This window comes from Pipistrellus kuhlii, unplaced genomic scaffold (assembly GCF_014108245.1).
Source record: "Pipistrellus kuhlii isolate mPipKuh1 unplaced genomic scaffold, mPipKuh1.p scaffold_m20_p_7, whole genome shotgun sequence".
Classification (NCBI taxonomy): domain Eukaryota; kingdom Metazoa; phylum Chordata; class Mammalia; order Chiroptera; family Vespertilionidae; genus Pipistrellus; species Pipistrellus kuhlii.
The window spans coordinates 367859-389631 of record NW_023425573.1 but is presented as its reverse complement, the minus strand read 5'-3'; the positions used below and the strand labels follow the sequence as shown (position 1 = coordinate 389631).

Sequence of the window (21773 nt, the reverse complement as noted above, 5' to 3'; positions counted from 1 at the left end):
AACTGAGACCAACGAGGGAAGATGTGGAGGGAATAAAGAAGGGATACCCGGCACGATGGTCCCTGAGGCTCTTACCTGCTACCCTGTGGGCCACCAGCCCCTCCAGGTTCAAGGGCTCCTCCTCCGGAGTTCGGGATGGGTCTGAAGTCGCCTCCTTTGGTGGGAGCTGAGGCTGAGCGGTGAGGCCAGGGAGAGAGGCGGGGGGCTGCTGAGGCCCTGGAGGGCTGTAGTTGCTTGGAAGGAAAGCAGGCAAGGAAGAGGAGGCAGCTGGGCTCTTTGGACGGTAGCTCTGGTTGGGCCCAGCCTGATAATCATAAGGTGAGTAAGACCTGCCCTGAGGGACGGGCTCCAGGGAGGCCCGTGGGGCTGGCTCAGGGGTTCCCAAGGAATGCCCACTGGGGATGTAGCCAGATCTGGACTGGGTCAGCGGATGGGTCTGGTAGGAGGAGCCGGAAAGAGGCTGAGAAGAGAGTGGGGAAGCCCCAGGCCAGGCCCCAGGGACACTCTGGGATTTGTGCAGCGGGGCGGCAGCCGAGGATGGCTCTAGGTCCAGCATCAGCATGTTGAGGGCTTCGATGGACTGCTCGATCTCCTGCTGCGAGGCTGCCCTCGGGAACTCAGGGAGGCCAGGCGTGGGCGTCTCTGCCAGTGGCTGGGGGCCGGGCCTGCTGGGCCGGACACTCTCCAAGTGGGCTCTTTCCTGCTGGCGAGGAGGCAGGTGAGGCTGCTGCTGCTGCTGCTGCTGTTGCTGCCAGGAATTGAGGCCCCTCTGCACAGCCTCCCGACTGCTTCCCCCCCGGGCTGGTGCTGGGGGCAGCTGGGGCTCCGTGTCCGGAAAGGACTGAGAGCGGAACATACTGCTGGGGTCGTGACCATAGTGGGAGGTGGCCACTTGCTGTGCCCAGGCGGGGTGGGTGCCCTCCCGCTGGTAGCCAGCTAAGCCCTCCTGCGCAGAGTAGGAGGGCCGCATGGGAGCCACGTGGCCCGCATGGGCAGGCACTGCCCGGCTGGCAGACTCATAGGGGTAGCCCCCACCATTCACCATCGGCTCCATGGCGTAGGGCTTGTCCAGGCCATTGGTCAAGGGGGACAGCGCCTCCGGGTAGCCCCCCTCGCTGGTGTTGGTGATGCCGTCCAGGGAGGACAGTGTGCCCATGCTGCCCACGCTGTGCCCGTCCTGGTTGGGCAGTTCATCATCCAGAATGTCCGTCTCCCGCTCAGATGTCAACGCCCCACCATTGACGTGGACCTGGGCCGGGACGACATGGCGGCCGGCAGAGGGCACGGCAGGGCCCCCCGCCAGGCGGGACCGGAGGTGTTGGGCGTGGTACATAGCGCCCGGCTTCTCTCGTTCTAAGCCGAAGCCGCTGAGCAGGCGCTCCAGCTCACGCTTCTCCTCGGGACTCAGGGCAACAGGGGCACCGGCAGGGCCGAGGGCAGGCTCATCGGTCTTGTCTGTCTTGGTGGAAGCAGTGGAGTTGCCGGAGTCGCTGCTCACAGACAGGGTGTGCTCCACGTGGTTGGGAGTGGCCGACAGAGCAGGGCGTGTGGCATTGACGGCCCCGGTGCTGCCATTCAGGGAGTCCTTCTTCTTCACCTTGGCATACAGGCTCCCGTCCAGTGGCCCCTGCGTGTGTCCCACCACCTCTGCAGAGGAAGAGCAGACGTCAGCAGGAAGCGGGGACATCTTCTCTTCTCCCGAGGAGAAGAGTGAGGGCTTCCATTCCCTGGATCCTAAAACCTCCTCTCGGTACCCCGAGACAGAGCAAGGCAAAAGGACTACAGGACCCCCCCAACACCCTGCTTCAGGGCCAGCCAGCAGATCTTAAGGTTGGGCAGAGGGTCTTGGGGGTTAAGTCACCCATCCAAATGTTGCCTCTGGCATCTTGCTAGCTTCCCAAGGACCTGGGAGCTCTGGACCAAAGCCAGCAGGCCCCCTGTCAAATGAGACACATTTGCCCTGAATGCTGGGGACGTGAAGGTTCTGGAAAGGGATTGGGGCAGGGGCGGGGAAGCATCTTAGAGATCAAGAACAAAAGGCAGAGGCTTTCACCAGGGAGAGGTGCCCCCGCCCCCCTCGGTGTCATTTTGTCCACAGACAGCTCCGGGCCCCCTGAGCAGCGCTTTCTCTGAAAGGAAAAAGTGAGTGCCGGGTGGCTCAAGGCCAAAGGGCTGACTCAGGAGCGAAGAACTTCCCCCGTGCAGAGGAACTCAGTGATTTCACACCCGTACAGTCAGCAGCCCAACTCCCAGCCCGAAAGACACACACACACACACACACACACACACACAGACACACACACACAGACACACACGCACACAGACACACACACAGACACACACGCACACACACACACATACACACACACGCACACACACAGACACACACACACAGAGACACACACACAGACACACACAGACACACACAGACACACGTGCACATACAGAGACATACACATACACAAAGACACACACACAGAGAGACACACACATACACACACATACACGCACACACACACACACGCACCTTCCCTCACTCCAAGGCAAGCCCCCACTTGGCAAAAAAAAAAAAAAGGGTTTCTCCCAAATACTGCACAAACCCCAACCCAGACCCAGTCTCTCTCTCTCTCTCTCTCTCTCTCTCTCTCTCTCTCTCTCTCTCACTCACACACACACACACACACACACACACACAGAAAACCTGGCACAAAGACATCCAGAAGTCTACGTGCCAACCAGTAATCACCCAAATCAAGCACCCCATGTTCACCCACATCAAATGCCCAGGTACCCCCAGCCAGAAAGCACACTGTGGGCACACATATGCAAACACAAGTAATAATAATGGGTACCATGCAGCCAACATCTGTTATGCGCCGAACACTTTGCTATACACTTTATACATACGTTGTTTCTAACCCTGTGTGTTAGGGAGGGTTCTGCCTCCTATTTCAAAGATGGAGACACTGAGGTCCTGAGAGGGGAAGCTATTTATTGGCAGATACACAGCACCTGGTAAAGCTGGGGTTTCATATCAGAACTCATTTAAGACAACAAACATAAAACTAAACTAACAACAGAACTTCAAAAAGCACACAATTTTTATTATTATTCTGCACTCACTGGCTCTCGTATCTCAGACACGCGTACACACACCATAGAATGAACACATGACAGGCAGCAGTACCCCAAAATAACTTCTTAAATATAAAGCTACAACCATTTCAGAAAGCACAAGCTCCTCCCAGGCCCCGGATCAGCCCTGGGGCCAGAAGTGGCAACCTCTAAAAATAAACGCTCATACAGAAACCCACGGCCAAGAACAAGTGGCCAGACAACCACAAAACAGGAACATCCTGATCGGCGTGCGCGCGCGCGCACACACACACACACACACACACACACACACACACACACACCACAGGTCGGCCGAATGATGTCACCCATCGAGCGGGAGCGCAGAGAGGCCCGGCAAGCATCGTCCACACACACACACACACACCCGGGCCAGCAGCAGAGCCCAGTGACCCTGGCCAGAGTGTTGTCACAGGACTCACGGGGACGGGGCTGGTCAGAGTGGGAGAGGGGTTTGGGCTGAGATAGGTCTGGAAGTCCAGCAGCCTGGGCCTTGTGCCGGGACCCCTGTGCAGGCTGCTCGTCTGCCTCCACCCTAAGGGGTGGACACTGTCAGATGGGAGAGCTTGACCCTCATGCATGTTTCTCCAAAGAACTGGGTGCCTTGCTACACAAAAATGCATAGAAATACTAAAGACAGGAGCCTCGAACCCACTCAGATTTCTGGGGGTGGCTCCTGGGGGGATGGGCCCCTCATTCCAGTGAGTGGAAGTCTGAAGCGCTGTCTCTCCTCTCCGGGCCTGGAAAGCTGCTGACCCCACAGAAGCAGGCCCATTCCCGAGGCTGAGGCCCACGCAGCAGCCCACACCATGAGATGCCAGAATGTTCCTCCCGGGCCAGGGGTACCCTCCATACCCTACACCCCCAGTCCCCCAAGTCCATGCTCACCTGGTTTGGGAAGTGGGGAAAGCAACAAAGCAGAGGTGGGGTGCCCCATGCCTTCCCATTTATACTTACATGGAAGGCCAGGAGAGACACCAGGAGCAAACCTGAGAGTTGTCTCTCCTTCCAGAAGAGAGCAGACTCAGGCCAGCACTTCACTTGGGAGCATAAAAGAAGTGGTTTGGGCAGAAGAGCTAAGAAAGCATCCCCGAGGCTGGGAGGGAGAATTCACACTGATTCCCATCACCTGATATCCTGGCCCTGCCAGCCAGGCCCCGCTCTTCATCGATTTTGAAAATGTCAATATTAAATGGATTCTGCCGTGTAGTTTATCCCCACACGGGCTCCTGTGTGCAGCAACAAGGTCAGGAATGATAACTGCCAGGCCACGAAGGCTTGGGAAGAAAATCGAAGATGTGTAAATAGTGTAATTAACTCCTGTTTGCTTCATACACATGGACAGGTCGATGTATGCCCTCACAGAAGGCCCTGGCTGCTCCTGACCGCCCAGTGCTGGCCGAATGCTCCAGGCTATTCTGCAGCCCTCACTGGTCACCTGCCTCTGCATACCAATGAGAGAAGCTAAGCACAGACCAGTCCCGGGTCTATCCGGGCCCTGAGAGGGCTCTGCGGTGTCACACAGCGCATGGGCAGGACCTGGGGGGCCCCTGCCCTTGCTCCTCCCATCAGAGAGGAAGGTGAGTGCCCCTACTCACCACACCTCCTCCCCGCCCACCACGGCCACACTAAGAGCTATCTGCCAGGACCACAAGATGCCGGAACACAAGGTCTGTTTAATCTATTGTGGCAGGAAGGGCAAGAAAGAGAGGAGCGGGTAGAGCAAGGAGAAGGAGTGAGAGAGACTGGGGAAGGAAGAGAGAGAGCTTCGAGGAGGGGGAGAGCTCTAAAGCTGAGGGCCACCGGATCCATCTCAAGTCCCAGCAGATTCCAGGAATGGCCAGTTCAGGTGAAAACCGCCTCAGATGAGGAGTGGGACAACAGCAGGAGGGGGCCGTGGGTACCGGCATGGATGACAATGGAATAGGGCTGTGGTCAGCAAACTGTGGCTCGAGAGCCACATGCAGCTCTTTGGCCCCTTGAGTGTGGCTCTTCCACAAAATACCACGGCCTGAGCTAGTCTATGTTGAAGAAGTGGAGTTAGAAGAAGTTTAAGTTTAAAAAATGTGGCTCTCAAAAGAAATGTCCATCGTTGTGCTGTTGGTATTTGGCTCTGTGGATTAACGAGTTTGCTGACCACTGGGCTAAGGGAATACACCGCAGGGAAACACCAGTTAGACAGGCAGGGGAGCGGGCTCCCAGGCCTCATGCCATGCCAGCCTGGCCAGCTGGTCCTATGGCCGTCTCCCTGCCCACTTCTCTCTAGGGAAGCTGGGAAGTCCACAAATGGCTCCACTTGTCTCCCCTGAATCTGTCTCCCAGTTCCTCCCAGCAGCTGCACCCAGCCCGGGACTCCACCCTCCATGCTGACTTCGCCTGCACCAAGGAGCCCTTCTTCCAGGGCGGCCGTGGTCCAGCTGTGCGAGTCATGCTTCTGGAGAGCTCGGAGGAACATCCCCAGCGACTGGGAGGCCGCCCTGCTCCCCGGGCTCCCGCAGGGAGCGGCATGGGAGCGCGTGGGGCCGGAAGCACAGCGCAGGCCGGAGTGCACTGCAGCCACGGCCAGCCCATCCACTTCAAACAGAACGAAGGAGCTCAGAGGGAAAGTAGCGGAGGGTGGGGGTAAGGGGAAGAGACCAACCAAAGGACTGTGTGCATGCCTATGGGCCTGGCCAATGGCCATGGACAACAGGGGGGTGGGGGCATATGTGGGGAGGGGTTTGGGATGGGAATGGGGGGATGAGGACGATTATGTGATACCTTAATCAATAACATTTAAAAATAAATAAACAAACAAACAAACAAACAAACATGGGATGCCGAGACATGGATTCAGGGCAGGTGTTTTCTAGTTCTGATGTCCATGAGAATCTCCTCTGGGGTTTGTAGATTCTGGGGCCTGATCTCCAAAGGTTTTTACTCACAGGTCTGAGGCGGGGCCAGGAGGCGGCCTGTTAACTGGCTCTCTAGGGCCCCGCTGCACATGGTGGGGAACATCTTAACCAGCCCAAGGTGAAGGGCCCTGCTTCTCTAACCGGCGTCCAGTGGGGAGGTCTCAGTGTGTAGACGTCAGGTCAGGAGGCCCAACGTGAAGGCTACAGGGTGGCAGGCTGCTTGACTGCAATAAAGAGGCTCCCTGGCGATGACTCGGTGCGGAGAGACCCCCTCCCTGTCCAGCAGCAGGCCTGGTTTGAACTGTGGCTGATTTATTAAGGTTTTCAGAATGGGACCCTTCGTGATAAAAAGTCCTCTGAGTCCACGCCCAGCAGGATAACAATTCATTAAGATACATTACCCGGAGCCATGATGCCGACGGTCATGGAGGAAAATCAATGCCGTCCGACAGCAGAGGCACAGTGCCCGCCCCGGACGCAGGTGGTTTGGAGGCAGACAGGGGCCCCGGCAGGTTAGGAGGGAACCTGGCTCCTCACACGTGGGAATGCGGCATCGAAAGGCCATATGTGTCTGGGAGGTAGTGAACTTTGACAAGGACTGAGGCCTGGCCAAGAGGCAGCTAGGGGAGCAAGTTCTAGATATGTTAACCCTTTAGCCACAGGACACCCCTCCCCACCCCAATTCTGGAGGGCGCCAGGCTGCCGAGAGGCAACATGGGAGCCAGAGGATGGGGCTGAGACCCAGGGAGGCCACAGGGATGTAGTTACACGGAGAGGAGACAGAGGGCAGGCACCCCCTCCTGACCCCGCTAAGCTAGACACACCCATCCTTCAGAAGGATGGTCTCCATCTAAATGGCCGACTCAGCTTGTGTCTACCACTTAACCTCACACAGACTAAAAAGCCAACTTGAGGGTTGTTGAGTGACAGGATTCAGGAGCTAAGTACCTTGAGGTAGGCCTGGAACAGTCTCCTCTCTCCATTTCAACAGCTCTCATCACCCACAGGACAAAGCCCTACACACCACAACTCCTGCTGAACACTCCAGACCTTTTTATCATCCGACCCTACCTGCCTTTTGAAGCCTGACCTTTGCTGTCCTCACTACCTTAAACACTCCCCCTCTCTACTCTTTCTGCTTGTATGCTCTTTCCTACTCTGTGCCACACATATGCTGTTCCCTCGCCCTGCCTCAGCAACTCCCACCCTCCCCGACAAACCTCTTTCTCCTTTGTCAGGCTCAGTGGGAGCTTCCCTGGGAAGTCATCCTTGGCCTACCCTCTCTCCTGTAATACTTCAGAGTCAGATTAAACCACATTCCCACTGCCCTTGGTACAACAAGTGACCAGATTATTATGATCTCTGAATGCATAATAATCTGGCCACTCAGTGTGTGTGTGTGTGTGTGTGTGTGTGTGTGTGTGTGTGTGTGTGTGTATTAGAGGCCCGGTGCATGAATTCATGTATGGGTGGGGTCCGGCCAGCCTGGCCAGGGGGAGGGGACTCGGGCAGTTGGCCAGCCTGCCTGCTGGTCAAACTCCTGGTCAAGCGGACAATTTGCATATACACTGAGTGACCAGATTATTATGCGTTCAGAGATCATAATAATCTGACCACTCCGTGTAGATGTCTACTGGGAACACCGATCACGTACTGGACGGTCATTGTTGACATCCAGTGTGTCTTCCCCACCAAGCTGAGAGCTCCTTGAGGAAAGCCTTTTCTCTCTCTCCCCCCAGTGCCTGGTTTCCAGAGGGAACCTTTCACAGGTCTATGTGAACAGCACTCTTGGAGTTCAGGCATAACCACCATTGCTGTACAGAATGGCCCTACAGAGCTCAGTGCCTGGCACACTCTAGGTGTTCCATAAGAGCTTCATGAATTACATTAAATAGCCCAGAAAATTTTCTAGGGCCCTGTCAGTCACTGAGACACTCCTCTTCCACTGTCACCCAGAAAAGTGAAAAATCAGGGGTTCAAGGTGGACCACAAGCTTCTCCCAGAAGGAAGAAAAAATAGAGGCATTCTACAGAGTTGGTGGTAGCACATGCTGGGCTCAGTGGAGGATCCCATAAACTGGCTGAGCCCCCACAGAATTCCCCAGCCACACACCATTCCAGGAGACATTAACTCTCCTATGCCAAAGACCCCTTGGGATAGTTAATGAAAACCTAGATAAACTGGTTGGCAAACTGCGGCTCACAAGCCACAAGCGGCTCTTTGGCCCCTTGAGTGTGGCTCTTCCACAAAATACCACTGCCTGGGCGAGTCTATTTTGAAGAAGTGGCGTTAGAAAAAGTTTAAGTTTAAAAATTTTGGCTCTCCAAAGAAATTTCAATCGTTGTACTGTTGATACTTGGCTCTGTTGACTAATGAGTTTGCCGACCACTGGCCTAGACCAATTTCCTAAAAACATGCACATAATTTCAAAAGGTTGATAGATACCCCAAAGTCCATCTGTGAGCCTTACATTAAGATGTACACATTTAAGAGAGGGTGCTGCCTCTGGGGACCCCTCTCTGACACCCAGGACTTCTGTGAAGAATGTCAGGCTTCACCTGAGAGGAATGGGAGAACACAGAGGAGGGAAACCCTTCCTGCTGAAGGAGCTCATGAAGGGGTCAGCCCAGAGTGAGCCCCTGGATCTTCCCTGGCCCAGGAGAGTGCATGTGAGGAGGGGTGAGGATGGAGAGTCAGTGCAGAACCTCAGCCCATGGCTCAAGTTTGACCTGGGGTCCTCCTGAGACATCATGGCAATGGCAGCAGGGACCACCTGTGGCCCAGTCTTGGCCTCCACCAATGCTGACCTCCCTACCCCATCGCTAGCTGGGGACTAAGGTGGCCCTTAGGTCATCGCAGTTTGCAGGGAGGAGGGGGGGGATCTGGAACGTCACGAAGAGGGGACGGACTTCCCCGGAGCTTCTGAAGATCAGCAGCATCAGAGTTGAAGAAAAGTCTCTGAAGGGGACCCACAGAGGAGTCACAGCCTCTGCCAAGCCAAGAGGCGGCGGACAGGTGCAGCTCAAAGAACTTGGTTCACGTGGGGAGGTGTCAACTGATGCCACACTGACAAGCACGGGCCTCAGGCCCTGTGGGCAGGGACAGATAAGTCCAGGCTTGGCACAGACACCTGTCTTTCTTGCTGTCTGACAGCCCTCAGGGGGAGCCCCCTGCGCGTTCAGAAAGCAGACAGAGACAAGATTCTCCTCGGGGCTGCTACCAAGTCCCCTGTACAAATGGCCTCGCCAGTGTCACCAACAAACCTGCCTCCGTGGGTGGCCAGTGCCCCACCCTGGCCGTTCTGCCGATAAAGAAAGGAGGCATGAGGCCCAGGGTACAAATGGAGTCCAATCTGAATGTCAGCCTGTGGGCCTGGAACATGGAGAAACTCAGCACTGAGATCCAAATGGAAACCGCAGCCCCTCCCACTGGCACCTCCAGGCCCTCAGGGCAACAGAACTAAGATCTGAGAGGGACCGGGAAGTCAGCCCAGCCAAGAGAGCTTCGTGAAGGCCGTGGGACTCTTCATTGCCGAGGGGTCTGAAGGGCTCTGTTCACCCACTGCCCAGCCCTCCTGTTACCGGGGGGCAGTGAGGTTCAGGGTCCCTCGAACATCGCCCAGCACAAGGGTACAAAAGGACTCGTCTTCCTGCCTACAATTCAGTGCTCTCCCACCGATGGCCTTCACGGTGAAGCGGCTGGAGGAGCCGGGGGGAGGGAGTGGGGGGAACTCTCCAGTCCTCACAGTGTAACATGCGGGGTTTTAGTCCAGTGACGATGATGGATGTGTCCCCAGGCCCTCCTCAGGAAGGACACACAGATACCATCTTACTGGAAATTCTCCAGGGAAAGGGAGTAGGAGCACAAAACCTGATGGTGACCTTTATTTCAGGCCCGAGGGACCAGCGCCCGAAGAGGGAGTGACCTGCCCAGGTCACACGGCAGCCCACGACCTTGCAGGGCAGGCCTGCTGGCCCTCCGCTCCCACCAGGACACTATAACCAGCGCCCAACGCCCCCACTCCCCGCCCCGGCCTATCCGGGCACCAGATATCAGGCACAGGACGGTAAAAATAGCTCCGATCCCACAACAACCGAAGTTCTTCTCTGCCAGGCTAGGCCGCCTGCCTGGACACTCAGAAATCCCTGGCCAGGGGACGGCCGAGCCACCGAGCGCTGTGCCAAAGTTGGGAGAAAGCCATGAATGGGAGCCCGCGGGAGGCCATTAGGGGAATGGTCAGCACGAGGTGCCACTGAGCTCAGCACGCAGAAGGAGGGGCGGTTGTCCTGAATAAATATCCTGCTGGGAGTGTTTCAGAGGCATCCATGCCTCCCCCATGTTCCCTCTGCTCACCCCGTTCTCATCCTCTGTGAGCCATTACCCCAAAAGGAGGAGGCCGACTCAGACACTGCCCCCACCAACTCAGCGACCCTCCGACCTGAGCTGGCAGCTCTTACACACCCGAAAGCAGCAAACCCTGGAAGAGGGGGCCGGGTCCACACCTCCCAGCGCTGCACAGCCTCACGCCCCTCCCCAGTCCAGTCTGTGGCAAACCCAGGATGGAGGGCGCAGAAGCCCCCACCGCCCTCCCGCCAGGTCCAGCAGAGCAGCACAAGGACACACAGGCAACACAGCCGCCCCGCAGGCACTTACCCTTTGGACGGGGAGGAAGAAAGGGGAGGGGAAAGAGCTGCTCTGATTTGATCTCTGCTCCTTGTGCCTCAAGTTTCAAATAATTCCTACATGGCTGCAGCGCCCAGCTCAGCCTGTGTCCTCCTACTCAGCTCCCTGGGACTGTCAGGGTGGGAGGAGCCTGCCCGCCCATGTACACACACAGCACGCCCTCCCTCGCTCGCTCGCATTCTCTCTCTCTCACTCTCCTCCTCCTGGCTCTGCCTCGCTCTGGCTTGTAGGAAGCCAGTGGGATAAAACTCTGTCTGTAATTTCAGCCAGCTGGGTCCCCAGGGCTTCACTTATCATCCTGTAGCTATGCGGCTCTTGAATGACATCACAGTGGCTTCCCAAACCCTCCACATGGCGTGCAAGGCTCCAGACCCGGACCCAGTTCAGCCCCAGCTCAGCCCAGTTCCAGCCCCAGCCCCAGCCCCAGCCCAGGTCCAGCCCCAGAACAATCCGAGCCCAGCAACAGCCTCAGCCCAGCACAGCCTCAGACCAGTCCAGTTCCCAGAACAGGCCCAGCCCAGCCCCAGCCCAGCCCCAATCCAAGCCCATCACAGCCCCGGTACCCAGAGAAGAAGTGGGAAGAGAAACCCTGGGAGCAAAGCTCAGGGGTGCGAGGGACAGAGAGGGGAGGGGAGAGTTCCCGGGAGGGTGCTGAGATTTAGTTCCCCAAATTTTTCCACATTTTTTTTCCACTCGGCAAATGAAAGGCAGAACGGATGACAACAATTTTCCAGCTGCTGAACAATAAGGTGGAAATTTTTCCCCCCTCACTCCCCCTCCTTCCCCTCCCCGGGCAGAGTCTAGGAGCCAGGACGCTTCCTTGGCTTATAAAAGGGGGGGGGGGGGGGGGGCGGACCACAAGGGCCCTGTATTTTCCAGAGGTGACCATGGGGCCTAAATAGAGGGGCTGAAGTGTCACCTGGGCAGGCCTCGGGGAGGGGGGACAATCCCCAAAGTGAAATTCTCAGTGCAAAGCTTTGGATTCTGGCCCAGCAACCTGGGCAGTGTTTGAGGCCTGACTGTGAGGAGGCCAGTGGGCACCTGGCCTGGGATATCGATTCACCAGGGCCCCTGACCTGCTTCCAATGGACTGGCTATTGGCATTCAGCTGGTTCCATTCTCAAAACCATGAATGGCCAAGAGAATGACTTTTTGGGGCGTGTCAAACCATGTCCACTTTCACCCCCAACCACCTAGGGCTGAAGCAGTCCACTTAGCCAAACACCCCACATCTGCCCCAACTCCTCTCATCATCCTGATGGGCCCTAAAATAGTGCCAGAAGTCCCTGACAGCAGGGCACCAAATTCCAACTCTTACCTGTGTATTTTGGCAACTTATTTGCACATCAATTGACTGTTCCAACCCAACTCCCAGAGCTGGTAGCGATGGCCTAGGGTTGGCAGCTTTAGTCCCTGTGTCTCCTCCCCGAGGTTCCAGTCAAAGTGCTTATGTGGCCACCCCACCCGGAGCCCAGCTTTCCAAAGCCAGGTCTGCTGGCACTGCAGGCTCCGCGAGCAGAGGCTGCCAAAGAGAGGCCACCTGCTTCTCCCTCTGCTGAGCAGACACCTCGTCCCGGCCCCCCTCCACATGCCACCACCGCTCTCCGGATCTTTCTTTCGGGGAGTAAAGAAGGAAAATAATTTAAAAAAATGGTACCCAGTGCCCTGTAGGCTCGTCCCTATGCTATCTCAACTGCATCGTCACTGATGAGATGGGGAGGCCCCCAGCCCAGGGTCAAAGACGTCACAGAAACCATAAACACGGGTGGTGAAGAGAGGGGTTCCATGCTCAGGCTCCGAAGTGGGCAGGAGGACTTCCCACTTCCCCAGAGCAGGACTATTGTAAGAACACCATTTGGATAAACTATTCCTATCATCTAGCCGTCCACCATCCAATCATCCCAAGCAGAACCACGAGGAGGAGGAAGGCCTGGGTGTCCCACTGTCAAGGTTGTCACTGGGAAGAGGGAGGAGCCCAGGGAGTGCCCTGATGGAAATGCCCACAGACCCCTGTAGGATCCCCTCTCTGCCCTCCAGCCCAGGGGAGAGGGAAGGAAGTGGACCGGAAGTTCAGGGCTGCAGGGGCAGAGCAGGCGCTGGGCACCTCTCACATGGCCCCAACTTTCCAGGGTTTCTCACGCCACCCCCCACCCAGTCCCACCACCACCCCTGCCCCCAAGGCAGCGAGCAGGGCCAGGCTTGGTGATGTGTTCCCTAAGGGTAGGGCAGGAGCAGAGAGCCAAAGGATTGCTCTGGAAGATAACTGTCCACTCCCAGCGGATGTGCGAGTTGGACAAGGGTCTTGGGTATGTATACTCACCTCCCTCCTGCCTCTCCCTGCTCTCATTGCCTGTGGAGCAGGGCTTCATCTCCAGCTGTCCTCATTTGGGAAGGATGGAGGAAGAATGGAGAGTGGACCCAAGATGGCGTCGGGGGCCAGGAAGAAGGAGAGAGCGCGCGCCAGGATGGGGCAGACGAGTTAACTTGAACGCACATTCTCTCATTCCCTTCCACAACTGAGGCTTAGAGGTCGCAGCGTGCTATGGATCCCAGTGCCAGCCTGACTCTGGCACTCCCAGGGAGCAGGGAGAAAGGAAAAAGGCGATGGGTGGGCAAAGGGTGAGAGTCTGCAGGTTCCGACAGGAAGAGGGGAGCGGAGGGGGTGGTAGAATCACAGCGCTGGTGTAGGCCAGCGAGCCCTGCCATCCAGGTGAGCCCTGCCCCACCAAAGGGGTCCCCTGGGAACTGCTTCCAGGGCTCACAGCGTTCCTGGAACCAGCAGGGCACTGGTTCAGAACTGGTTCACAATTCACACCACAAAGCCGTCTCGGCGTTTAGGCCGATCCCCATTCTTAACCCAAAACCCCCCTGAAGGAGCGCACATAAGTACCGGGTTCCAGCCTGGCCGTGCTGTGGGGCAGTGTATGTGGCTCTACCCACGCGTGGATGCGGATGTCGGTGTGGGGAGCAGATCTGGGTAGGTCTCCGCTTCCTTTCCCAAATGGCAACATCGCTGCGCGTGAGTTCAAGGAGGAGCATGCAGGCCTCCCCAGGGGGCCTCCGGGCAATCTATGCACGCTCACACACATGAGCAGTGTGGGCCAGAGCAGGAAGTCACTGCCGCAGAAGGACAAGCTGGGAGTGACTCTCCTGACCCGCAGAAGCCACAAGCCTGGGTCCACGCCTGGACAGGAGCCTAGTGTTACCTGAAGGGCGCCTGCCTGGTTCTCGAAGGTTCTCAGGCAGTGTATAGACATGGAGGGAGGGGGGGTGGGGGGGAGGAAGCAGGAGGAAGGAAAGATCTGAGAGGCTCTGAGCTTTCATACCCAAATCTGATCTCACTGCCCCTGGAGAAGGAGAACAAACATCAAAGAACACTTTGCTACTAACAGTGTGGTTGGCTTTTTTTTTTTTCTTAAAGCAATCAAGGCAACAGAAGGCGAAAATCTCCACGAAGTGTCAGGGCATTGACTCGCTGTGGCGATGATGTAAAGACTGGGTCGGGAATGAGAAAGGCAGTCGGACAGCTCTGCAGCCGCTTCCCAGAACCAGAGGCCGCCCGTGGCCTGGACCAACCCCCCAGGGTCGGAGAGCCGTCCGGCAGGTCTGCCCCGGGGGCAGGATCCCCATGTCCCTGCAGGGGAGTCTTGTGGGTACCGATAATGCTTGAGCAGAGACAGGGAGGGCGGAGGAACGGGAATTGGGGGCCAGACTCCTGAGTCCCCGTCATACACAGAACCCGCCAGGGCCTTGTCGGAGCCTCCAGAGTGCCTGTTCCCCCAGGTCTGTGCCCCACGCTCACTCGCCCCCTCTAGACAGATGTGTGTTTGGAAGGGCCCCCCTCAACCTCCAGAAAACGCCATCCTGCCACCAGTTCCTTTCTCCTGTCCTTCAACGTGAGACAGTTCTGGATGGCAGACCACCCTTCCCGCAGCAGCCGAACCCACTCTCCAGCCCTGGCTTCATTTCCCTCACAGGCTGCTGCACAGACCCAGAGAAGGGGTCATCTGGCAGCCACAGCAGGAGACTGGGTGTCAAGGGGCTGGAATACTAAGAAGTGACCTTGGATGGGCCTCCGTTTACTCCACTGTGTCATGGGCAAGCACAACTGGATGATCCCTAACTTCCCAGCCAATCCTAGATGCCTCAGGATCAACTCGGAGAAGATGCTCACCCAGGCGCTGTCTGGATCCCAGAGGCCCCGGACCCCGTGGGCCCATTTCTCCTCTCCTGCTTGGTCCTCCCAACTCGTCTGAGACTATTTCCGTGGCGGCCACAGAGCCCCCGGGAGCTAGGACAGAACCGGTGATTTACAGGAAGTCTGGAAATACACGCCAGGCTGCAGAGGTTCCAGGGCCGTGAGGGGCAATAAAGAGGCTGATTTGTTTTCATCAGTGAAACGCTGAAACCCAGTCCCTAGAGGAGCTGACCTAGCAGACGGCGGCGAAAAGCTCATCACCCAGAGCAGCATTAGCTGGATCCCAGCCTCCCGGGTCCCACCCCTGGGGCAGGTGATGGGGAGGGACAGCAGGGGAGACTGGGGCTGGCCAGCTGGGCTGATGTGGCTCCAGTCCCTTGGTCTGGCCTCTCTCCACCCTGCCGCTGGCCTGCCAGGGTCTCCGCGATGCCAGCACCGCAGTGGGCAGAGCTAAGCAGCCAGGCTTTCCTCTTTAACTCAGCCTCTTATCCTCAGGAGGCTTACACTGCAAGCTTCCGGGTCCACGTGCCCACTTTTGCGGGGCAGGGACCCTCCGACTCCTGCCCTGATGAAGCCGTGGTCAGACATGGCGGCACCAACACCCTAGCTCTACATCTCCCTGGCTGTGCAAACAGTGGCAGGTTACTTAACCTCTCTGTGCCTGTGTCCTCGTCTGAGAACTAGGAACAAGGATACTCAGCTCACAGGAGTGACGAGGAGTGAAGGGAAGAACAGGCACCTCAGTACCTCACATCTGGAGGGTGTATCGAGAAGGGGGAGGCAGGCTTTCCGCCCAATCGCTGGCGGGGAGTGTCATTTCATACAACCCTCATGGAAGCCCTTTTGGCACCATCAACATTTTATCCACATATATTCTTCCACCCAGCAAACCCATCGCTAGAAATCTGTCCTACGGGTAGACTTGCGCCAATGAAAATAGTATATGTACAAGGTTATTCACAGAAGCATCTCTGAAAACAGCAAACGATTGGAAAGAGCCTGGAAGTCCATGTTATTTAAATTTCGTAAATTAAAATGCAAGTTAAATAAAACACAGTACATATGTGCAGTGGGATATTACACGGCTGAGAAAACGGAGGCTCTTTATGACATACCATTCGCTGAAAAAGCTCAGGATACCAGTGGAGTCCTTACAGTGATTTCCAGACCCTAAGTGATCTGGTCCCCGTTACCTCTGACCTCACCTCCTATAATATTATAACACCCCTGGCAATCATCCTGACCCCTTTGCTGCTTCCAAACGTCTCAGATGGGATCCTGCAGCAGGACCTTTGCACCTGCTGTTCCCTCTGCCTGGGATGCTCTTCCTTGGATATTTGCTCAGCGAACTCCTTCACTTCCTTCAATCCACTGCTCACAGGTTTCTGCCCAGGGAGGCCGAAGCTGGCCAGCCTTTTACACAATTTCACCTCCCCGCTCCCCGGGCCCTCACTCTGCTCTGTTTTCCCCAGAGCATTGGTCACTGTCTCGCATGCTCTGTCATCTACTTGTTACGTCATTTCCATGTTTTGCCTGCCTTCTTGCTCTAGAATATAATCATGACGAGGACAAGGGTCTCTATTTTGTTCACTGTTACATCCTCGGCTTCGAGAATAGTGACTGCACACACAGTAGGCACTCAGTGATCTTTGTTGAACAGTTGAGTGACATTACCAGGTACCAAAGCACACAGATGGTCTGGCTTTTCTTCTTCAACAGAGTGGGTTCAAGGTTATGCCTATCATGACGTCATGGCCATTCTCCTGCATTCTGATATGTCTTCTCAAACGGAAGAGAAAGAAACAGCGTTACCGCTGTCCGCAGAGTCACCGTGACACAGCCTGGTGGTCACCGAAGGCTGCGGCTAGGGAGGCAGTGGCCATGAAGGAGAAGACCCTGACAGGCCCTGGGAGCTGGCCTGGCTCTGCCCCCACCTCCTGTGTGACCTCTGCAAATCCCCCAAAACGGAGCCGAGGGAGAGCTCCCATATGGGCATGGAGCCAGGGCATGACCGGGAACACCCAGATCCATGGAAACCTCCCCCCATAACTAGCCCCAGAACTGTGCCTTGGACAGAAAGCAGGGCGTGGACAGTGAGGAAGGGGCTCTGCTGCCTGGAGAGAAGCACACCGGCCAGCAGGCAAGAGTGAGAAGTCAGAGGCAAGCTGCGGGGACAAGGCCGCCTCCTGAGGCTGATGGAGGGAGAGCTGGGCCTGAACAGCCAGGACAAGCAATGAAGGGGGTGACGTCTGCCTCAGCGACCGCGTAGGAACCAGCTACGGGACAGCTCCCCTGGGCGAGAGAAAGAGGGCAGTGAGAAACACCCAGGGCCCGGCTGGGTCCAGCGAGGAATTACCCAGAACTGCCCAGAAAGACAACCCTCACCACTGCGGGCAGGATGCTGTGAGCCACACCACGCCCGGAGCTGAGGCAGCGTCACCTGTCCCGGCTGGGGCCGGAAGCTGAATGGCAGGGCGGGCTCTGTGCAGGGGAGGAGAGGAAAAGCCACAGGCCCAGCTCACATGTCCCTGAGCAGCCATCACTCAGCCACGACCATGGAGCAGCCCACCCGGCTCTGGCACTCACTGGTCTTCCGCAGGGTTTTGTCTTTTCTCTTCGTCTGGTTCACTCTCCCCTCTCAGGCCCCAGGCATGGAGAGGGCAGTGCGGCGAGAGAGGCCAGGCACTCACTCTGATTGCTTTCCTTTCCCTCTGCTTCCTAGGCTTTGCACAAGGTTACTACAGCACTTCCGGATTTGGAAAACAGTTCTGTCCTCAAGGCCATCTACCTCCGAGGCCCAGGGCAAGCAAAGCTTCTCTGCAGAGCCATCCGCCTCTGATCACCACCATCCCCAGAGTTTCTTCTCCCCGGAGCAGCCCTGGCCCTCGGCCAAGACCCTTCGTTTGACTGTGGGTGGGAGTGGATGGTGGGGCGCCTGCCTGGTCTCACTGCTCCCCGCCCAGCCTTGTCTGCAGGCAGCTCCAGGGCATGGTTCCCCATTGCCCGGGACTAGCACAGCGCCCGCCGCCTCGAAGGTGCCCTGAGAAAAGGAACGGAGGGAGGAGGGGATGGTGGGTGGAAGGCAGCTCTCGCTGGGTAAGAAAACACATTTGATTCATGGAGGCTTGGATTTCTCTTCTTGGACGTGGTGAACGCCGCTATCTCGGGGTCTTGCCGGGTCCAGCTAACTCGCGCGTGTCCATGGGTTTGGCAGGAGAGGAAGGAGGGAGGCGGTGGCGGGGGAGAGAGCGTGGTCTCCGCTTCCCCTGCCTCCAGCTTGATATCCGAGCACCAGGCGAGGGCAGACGGTGCCGCTCAGGCCACCGGCCAAGAGCTCTGCGTCCGCTCCGAGTGCGGCTCCGGCCCGCCACCCTCCACCGATGGCAGAGATTACCGAGGACCAAAGGCACATTCACTCGGGAGGGTATCGGCTTACCAAATGTTCCACCGGCAGACACTGCTCCCCGAGCCTGCCAGCTGCCTCGCACCACAAGGCCAGCTGAGGGTTCGAGGGCATCAGGACAAGCCCCGCCCGCCGAACAAGGAGCAGCACTGAGCAGGTGTCTGGCAGGTGCTGGGTCACCAGGGTCATCTTCTTTACCCACAAGGTCAGGCCGACCTTGCATTTGAATTCTCAGCACTCTGTTCCCGGAGGTCAGGAGAGGACTCCCAAGAGGACTCCCTCCACCTGAGCTGGCTGGAGCACGGAGAACGTGCGCTCAGGCCTGAGAGTCTGAAGGGAGAAGGTCCCCAGATCTTCATCCAGAAGGCATTTGATCCCTGCCTCCGTCGCTCTCTCTGCGCAGACCACCCCCACGGAGACCCAGCCCCCTTGTTTCTCGGCACGGCTGGCATACCTGGCAAATGGGCCAAGAAGACCAGGACCCAATCTCCTTGCCATGGCTGACCCGCCCTCTCACAGCCGGGAAGTTCTGTCAGGTGGCTAACTCCCGTCCCTCCTGCTGCAGTCCAAGCCCTTTGTCCAGTAGGACCTTCTAGGACAAGGACAGAGCTTCCAGCAGTAGCTTTGAATGTCTCTGTCCCCCCCCCCCCCCCCCCCCGCCCTGAAATCATAAACCAGAAGAGCTGGCCATTGCCAGCAAAAACTTAAGTTAAGATTTCCCAGCACAAATCAGTTTGGCGCCGAGCTCCAGGCTCTCGGCACCAGTGCTTAGAAAATCATCCTCTGCTCAGACACAAGAGGCAGATGTATCTCCCCAGAATCCCCGGGCTTCTGCACGGATTATCTGAGCCCACCTGCAGTCTTGTGCTCCCCTCTGGTTACTGGTTTCTCCCATATCTACCCAAAAATTCAGAAGGCAAGAATGTCAACCCTAAGAATGTGTGACATGGGGGCTGTTATCCCCATGGCCTAGCTGCTCACTCCCACTGCAAAGGGGCCATCGGCCACTCTCCCTCCTCCCGTCTGGCCCGGGGACAGGAAGGGGCATGGGGCCGTGCAGGTGGCTAAAGCAGCTGGAGCAGAACTCCCGGGCTTTGGGGGAGCTGAAACCCGGCTTCCCTCTTGGTGTCATAGGGCAGGTTTTCCACCAGTTCCGGGGCTGGAAAGAGATCAGACCAGGCAGCCTAAAGCATTTCAGGCTGCAGATGAATAAGCTTTGAGGTCAAGATTTAAAATGAGAGGAAGGATAGTATCTTGGATAAGGCCCCTGGCCTCTCTGTCCTTGCCTCCGCTTCCTCGCCTATCAATGGGAACGTATAATCTGCAGCTACAATAATATGGGAGCATTAGGGTCTCAGCTGTGACAGGAAAATGAATGATGCCACGTTCCAAAAGTAGGAGCCGTAATGCAAACCCTACAGAAAGAGAGGACCGACTTCAAGAAAATGAAAAGAACAGCCCACAGAATGGCAGAAAGTATTTGCAACTCATGGATCTGATAAGGGACTTACTTCCGGAATGTATAAAGAACCCTTGTAACTCAGTAACCAAAAGACAAAGCCCCAGCTTTTTAAAATGTGGGAAGGATGTGAACAGATGATTCTCTAAAGGAGCTATGCAATGGCCAGTTAACAACGATGCCCAACATCATTAATTCTCAGGGAAATGCCAATCAAGACCACAATGAAATACCACTTTACACCCACGGGGATGGCCAGAATACCAAAGAAAATGATAAGTGCTGGTGAGGATGTGGGCAAATTTTTCACACACTGGCAGGGGGGGGATGTAAAATGGCGCAGCCACTTTGGAAAATAAATTATTAAACATACAATTACCACATGACCCTGCAATGCTACTCCTAGGTATCTACCCGAGAGAAAAATGAACACAGAAGTCCAGGCAAAAAGCCGTACATGAAGGTCCACAGCAGCATTCTTTAAAACATCCCAGAAATAGATGCAATGCAAACACTCATCACCTGAGGTGTGTACAAACAGAACGTGACGTGTCCATGCAATGCGACATCACCCAACAACAAAAATGAAGCACTGGTGCATGCTACCACATGGATGAACCCTGAAGACATGACACCACGTGAAAGCCACATACTGTGAAATATCCATCATAGACAGGTCTACAGAAAGTAGATTAGGGGAAGGGTGGGGATGGGGAGAGAAATGGGGAGTGAGTGCTAATATGTGGGTTTCTTTTGGGGGTGATGAAAATGTTCTCAAATTAAGTTATGGTTGCACAACCCTAAATATACTAACACCCACTGACTAGCACACTTTAAATGGGTAAAATGATGGTATTAAATTATATCAGTATAATACGATTGTATGATATAAAAACTGAGAATATATATATACATATAATCAGCTGTCAATTTTTTTTAAAGAGAGAGATGGCTGGAAACTGTTTTGTGGCTCTAAGCTACCGCCTCATGCACATTTACTGCAGGAAGTGGGGGTCTCTAAGAGGAATTGGGGGGGAGTCTAATTTGCTATAAGTGTCACCTGCTAGGGGCTCTTCCCTCATCTGAGGGAGTCTGTGCAGCTCAGCCTGAGTTGGCAGGAGCACGGAGAATGCATGCGCAGGCCTGAAAGCCTGAAGGGTGAGGTGTGGGCAGGGAAACAGAGAGCGGGGTCGCCCTGGCCACCTCCCTCCCAGGCTTTGCTGAGGCCCAGAATGCCTACGGGCTCCGCTGGACCAAGGGAGGGAGCAGCCGGGGCTGCCGCAGAGCCTGTCTGAGGGGGCCCCCTGCAGGGCCGAGAGGACTCCAGCAGGAGGAGGCTGGAGGGACAGGAATGCCCGGCTGAGGAAGGGTCCGGAGCATCTGACAGAGCCGCAGTCCCCGACCTGAAGGAAGCAGTGAGCTGGAGACTGATGGGGAGGCAGGGGCATCTCCGAAACACCCACGGAAGTGCTGCGAGAGAGAAACCATCAGCCTCCAGGGCCTTCCCCTGGCCAGGAAGCTCAGAAGTCAGGTCCACACAGAGCCGGCCTCTGCAGCCTCACCCGGGGGCCAAGCAGGCAAGAATATTCTGATCCCTTCCCTCCCCTCCTGTCTTTGCATATGCCGGGGAAGCGGAGAAAACCTACTGAAACACACACACCGCTGGCGACCAGGTAGGAGCCACAAGGAGAAAGAACGAACCATGCATGAAGTACCAAGGTCACGGCCCCACATTCATGGCTGGCCAGAGGACCTCTTGTTACCTGAGCGTGAACAGAAAGGCCCTGAGACTTGCCTGGATGTCACCCGGGGGCAGGGAAAGCAAAGGGCGGGTGTAAAGGGCAGGGGTGGGTAAAATAGTGGTTTTATAATCACATCCTACCAGTTCCGCTTGTCCAGCCTAATAGTTACAAAACAGCAGCTCCCTGTAGGTGTGGGGGGAGGAGGAACCAAGAAAGCATAGAGTCACCGGAGCCTGGCATGGGGCGGGCACGCAGGGCG

General features: G+C 56.4%; 1 protein-coding gene across 14 annotated transcripts in view; it reads right to left on the bottom strand.

Annotated features, from left to right (window-relative positions):
- Nucleotides 1-21773, bottom strand: part of TNS1 (tensin 1) — a 221014-nt gene that overhangs the window by 42729 nt on the left and 156512 nt on the right. For 13 of the 14 annotated variants that reach the window (XM_036422215.2, XM_036422211.2, XM_045575829.1 and 10 more), the window contains one exon: nucleotides 76-1647. In XM_036422215.2, the coding sequence (XP_036278108.2) occupies nucleotides 76-1647 (1572 nt within the window). The remainder of the gene's footprint in view (nucleotides 1-75; nucleotides 1648-21773) is intronic. The other variant, XM_036422220.2, reaches the window with a different exon arrangement.